The sequence below is a fragment of the Vombatus ursinus genome, unplaced genomic scaffold (genome assembly GCF_900497805.2).
Source record: "Vombatus ursinus unplaced genomic scaffold, bare-nosed wombat genome assembly UNPS02003292.1, whole genome shotgun sequence".
NCBI classification, from domain to species: Eukaryota; Metazoa; Chordata; class Mammalia; order Diprotodontia; family Vombatidae; genus Vombatus; species Vombatus ursinus.
This window is the reverse complement of record NW_020943070.1, coordinates 3107836-3112610: the sequence shown is the minus strand read 5'-3', so window position 1 is coordinate 3112610 and position 4775 is coordinate 3107836. Positions and strand designations below refer to the sequence as shown.

The 4775-nt window shown below is 51.0% G+C and overlaps 1 protein-coding gene across 2 annotated transcripts in view; it reads right to left on the bottom strand.

Annotated features, from left to right (window-relative positions):
- The window catches only part of DMC1 (DNA meiotic recombinase 1), a 43072-nt gene that overhangs the window by 29844 nt on the left and 8453 nt on the right, over nucleotides 1-4775 (bottom strand). For both annotated transcript variants that reach the window (XM_027872458.1, XM_027872465.1), the window contains exon 4: nucleotides 1904-2050. In XM_027872458.1, coding sequence (XP_027728259.1) covers nucleotides 1904-2050 — 147 coding nt within the window. The remainder of the gene's footprint in view (nucleotides 1-1903; nucleotides 2051-4775) is intronic.

Here is a 4775-nt window from a genome sequence, read left to right as displayed (position 1 = left end):
CAGAGGGAGGAAGGGAGGTGAGAGAGACAGAGAGAAAGAGAGAGGAGAGAGGGAGGAGGAGAGAAAGAAGAAAGAAGACAGAGGGAGGAAAGGAGGTAAGACAGAGAGAAAGAGAGGAGAGAGGAAGGGAAAGAAAGAGAGAGAAGGAGAAGGGGAAGGGGGAGAGAGAGGAGGGAGAGAGAGAAGGGGGAGAGGGAGATACAGAGAGAAAGAAAGAGAGGGGAGAGGGGGGAGAGAAAGAAGAAAGAAGGCAGAGGGAGGAAGGGAGGTGAGAGAGACAGAGAGAAAGAGAGGAGAGAGGAAGGGAAAGAAAGAGAGAGAAGGAGAAAGGGAAGGGGGAGAGAGAGGAGGGAGAGAGAGAAGAGAGAGAGGGAGATACAGAGAGAAAGAAAGAGAGAGGACAGAGAGAGGGGGAGAGAAAGGAGAAAGAAGACAGAGGGAGGAAGGGAGGTGAGAGAGACAGAGAGAAAGAAAGAGAGGAGAGACGGAGGGGAAGAGAGAGAGAAGAGGGAGAGAAAGAGGGAAAAGAGACAGAGAGAAGAGAGGGAGAGTGATGGAAAGAAAGAGACAGAGGGAGGGAGAAAGGAAAAGCTGAACGTATGTGATTGTTACAGAGTCCTTCCACCAAGGACCCCAACAGTGCTGGCATCCACTAGCGATCGCTCGTCGATGGACTGATAGTCTATTTACCACCGGTGGGTCTGGCCTTTCAGACACAAGTCAATGCCTCCCTGAAGCATGGGCAATGCATAGGGAGACTATGATGCTGGGACCCACATGCACTTCTTCCATCAGAGAACAGCTTGAGAAAAAAGGCTTCTATTTATAAACATTATTTCAGGAATGACTGCATAAAAACAACAACCAAAATGATCATAGAGAGCATTTATCTGGCCCATTAAAAATATTTGCAAAGCATTGTTTGTACACAATCTCATGATCTCATTTCATCCTCACAGCCTTGTGAGGTAGGCACTACTACTATCCCCATTTTATGGATGAGGAAACTGAGACTAAGTGAAGTGAAGGGCCTTGCCCAGTGTCATGTAGCAGAGCCTGAGGAGGAGGGATCCAAAGTAACTCCACCTCCGTCGTTCTGGACCTAGAGGAAGTACACTCTTCTGGACCTGATATGTGAAAGGAAGTAGTGCCTTAACTTGGTGCAGTGATTGGAAAGTGAGCCGGGATTGGGCTGGAGAAGCTGAGGCCTGCTCTGGCTCCCGGCGACCAAACCTGTACGACCCCGGGCCATGCACTGATCTTTCTCGGCCTTCGTGTCCCCCTGTGTAAGGGGTGTGGTGGGGGGGGGGGGGGGGGGGGGGGGGGTTGGCTAGATAGCCCCTGAAGGCCCTTCTGGTCTCTGAACCTTGTTTTGAAGGCTAGGTAAGTTAATCGGTACCATTCACTCTTCATGTGGCAGACTTCTACGCCTCACCCTTGTAATATATGAGCAGTCTACATACAAGTGGAATTTCCCACATGATGTTTAAATGGATCAGCCTCCGTATTATAAGAATTTGATGAGCCTGGGATCATGGCAGGAAATTATGGAAAGGCTCAGGCTGGGCCCTTCCAGAGTTACCACCAGCCAGTGGCAAAGGCGGCTTGACCTCAGGGTACCACCATCTCAGGGCTGTTTCCTCCCGGCAGGCACAGCTCATCCCCAGAAGGCTTGCCTTCTCTCTCAGGTCACCACCCTAGCCTGTCTCACCCCTGAATTTTCTGGCAACATCATCTCTAATGGGATAGAGGGCTGACTCTCCAGGGGACGGGCCGCCCCCCTGCTGGAATGACTGTACCTGCAGCTGGGCTGTCTTCGGCTCTCCCCTCCCCAAAAGACCTGGCCCTGCACACTAGGCCTTGGCCACGCTGACTAACCCGCCAAAGTCTGGGTGGGGCTTACGATGAGCTTGTTGGCTGCCTCTTTAATCTTGTCCACTTTGGCTTCAGAGAGGCCTTTGATGTTGCACAGCGCCCTTCTGGTGGTCATCTGGATTCCTTTGACTGTGCAGATGCCCGCTGACTTCATTTTCTTGATATCAGCCACATTCTGGGAAGAGAAGAGTGGGCACAGCGTGCCAATGGAATGCCAGGCTGAACGGCCCCTCAGCACGTCGTGAGCTTGCGTGCACGTCCATCCCAGCCCACTGTGCTGCCAGAACGCTCGCTGTGCCCAGGTGGGGCCCACCCACCATGCATGCTCCAATGGAGCTATCTGGAGAGAACCCACCTGCCAGGATGCCAAATGTTCTGGCTGTGCCACGGCTCCCAAGGAATGTGCATGGAAGCCTGGCCACGCACGGATCACTTAAAAGAGCAGCCTATCTTTGGAAAAGCGAGCAAACACATCTTCCCCATCCCTGATCACCCCCTGGGTTCAGTGCCTTCTTTTGGCAAAAACTGTGGCCAATATGCTTGGTTTTGCATTTCTGAAGAGAACTTTCTTTGCCCTTGAAAAAACTCACACTGCCACACTGTCAATGAGCCAGGGTTTGCTTCTGCTCCTGCACATTGTTAGAAGCTGAAGAAAAGACTAAATAGCAAGACATAACCAAAGTGAAAATAGGTTTAATAAGAACGTATATGTTGAGCCCATATCAATTTATACGCCGTCTTGGGGTGGGGGGAAGGAAGAGAAGGGGAGAAAATCTGGAACTCAAAACCTTATGGAAGTGAATGTTGAAAACTAAAAATAAATAAATTTATTTAAAAAAAGACTAATTAGGAAGCCTTCAATTCCATTCAACAATCAATTATTAAGCACCTACTGTATGGAGAACATTAATGCTAGCGGCTGAAGACGTGATATATGAGAGTCCTTGCCTCCTATAAAATAATGGGATGATAAACACACACACAAATACCTAATGTATTAGGATATGCTAAGTGGATAGAGAAGTGGTATGAAAGGCTTGAGGTGCAGAGTCACTTGTCGCTGGTAGGATGAGGCAAGACTTCCTGAAGGAGATGGTACCTGAGCTGGGCCAGGAAGGGAAGGAAGGATTTCAACAGCCAGAGATGCATCGGAAATTCCTCTTAAACACGAGGGAGAGGCTGCCGGGGGGCAGGAATGCAAGTAGTCCCCTCTGGCTGAAAGTTAAGGTGTGTGAGAAGGAATGTCATGAAATGAGCCTAGAAGAGCAGGTTAGGGACAGAGTGTGAAAGGCCTTGAAGGCCGGCCTCAATGGGGAGCATGAGCTTCCTTTGGTGGGGAAGAGGGCAGGTGAAGTGATCCGAGGCCCACCTGTTAGGAGGATGATTTCAACCTTAGTGCAAAGGATAGACTGCAGAGAGAAGAGCTTGGGGTTCACTGGGCGTTGTGGGAGTTCCTATGGTCTCTAAGATGTCAGTGCAGTGAGGGTGGGCATGCTTCCCCACTTTCCCTTCTCTCTCCTATCTGACTTTCTCTTCTCTCTCCTGTTTGGAGTTAATCCCATGATGTGCCCAGAGATCTGGAAGAAAGGGCCTGAAAAGTGAGAGAAGAGGGAAAGGACGGGTGGGAGAAAGGGAGGGAGGGAGGGAGCAAGAGAGGAAGAAGAGACAGAGAGACAGAGAGACAGAGACAGAGAGAGACGACAGAGAGAGGAGAGAGGAGAGAGGGAGAGAGAGACAGAGACAGAGAGAGAGAGAACGAGGGAGACAGAGAGAGAGAGGAGGGGGAGGGGGAGGCAGAGATCAAGCAGTAGCGAGTGGGAGGAGAAGATGAGGGCTGTGGGCATTATGTTCTCCTTCTTTTTGGGAGGGATGACCCAAAAAGATAAGACTCACTTTTGTCCCAGAAACAGGAAGTTCTACATGGGCAGTCAAAGGTCAAGAACAAACATTTCTCAAAAGGCCACAGAAATGACCGTGTGAAAACATCCTCCAAATCACTAAGATGAAGAGACACTGGAATAAAAAGAGCCCTGAGCAGGCAGAAGGGCGAAGGTGACAGTTGGAGGGGGTGGGGGCAGACAGGCCCATGATGACACACTCCCCGTGCACGGCCTGTCTATGCATCCAAGTTTTGTTGCTGCACGCCCTGGGGCAGGCCCTCAGCCTCTCTCCCTGGCCTGTCCCGGAGCCTCCTAACTGGTCTGCCCGCTGCTAGTCTCTCCCCACTCCAGCCCGTCCTCCACCTAGCTGCCAAGCTCTCTCTAAAGCGCAGGTTTGGCAGCCAAGGAGAGGGTCTGCAAGGCAACAAGCCGTTTGTCTGTTGCTGATGCTACTACACCCAGAAGTGAATCTGGAGAGAGGAACATTTGATAGTCACCACTTGGAATCCACTCTCCCAAGAGACCAAGTAGGGGATAGACGGACACAAAACCAGATGACTCTGTCCTTCTGTCCGTGCTGAATTTCCTAGTTAATACCTTTTTGTAAAAGCTTAAAAAAAACCATAGGTCTGACCATGTTCACCCCCACCCCCACATACACACCAAACCCCAATCTCTTATTGCCTCCAGGATCAAATATAAACTCCTGTTTGGCATTTACAGGTCTTTGCTCCCTCCAGACCTTCCCCAGTTTCTTGCCCCACTCATTCCACAATCCAGCCATGCTGACCTCTTGGATACTCCCCCAACACATATTCCATCTCCCACCTCTGGGCCTTTGCACTGGCCTAGAATGCCCCCCTTCCCTCCCTCCCTGCTCCTGCCCCTCTTTCTTCCCCTGGCTTCCTTCAAGCTTCAGCTCAAGTCTCCCCTTTGGCAGGCGGCACCGTTCCTGGGTCCCCTAGATTGCAGTACCTTCACTTCTCAGGTTACCACCCACCCCCTCTGGATCCACTTCAC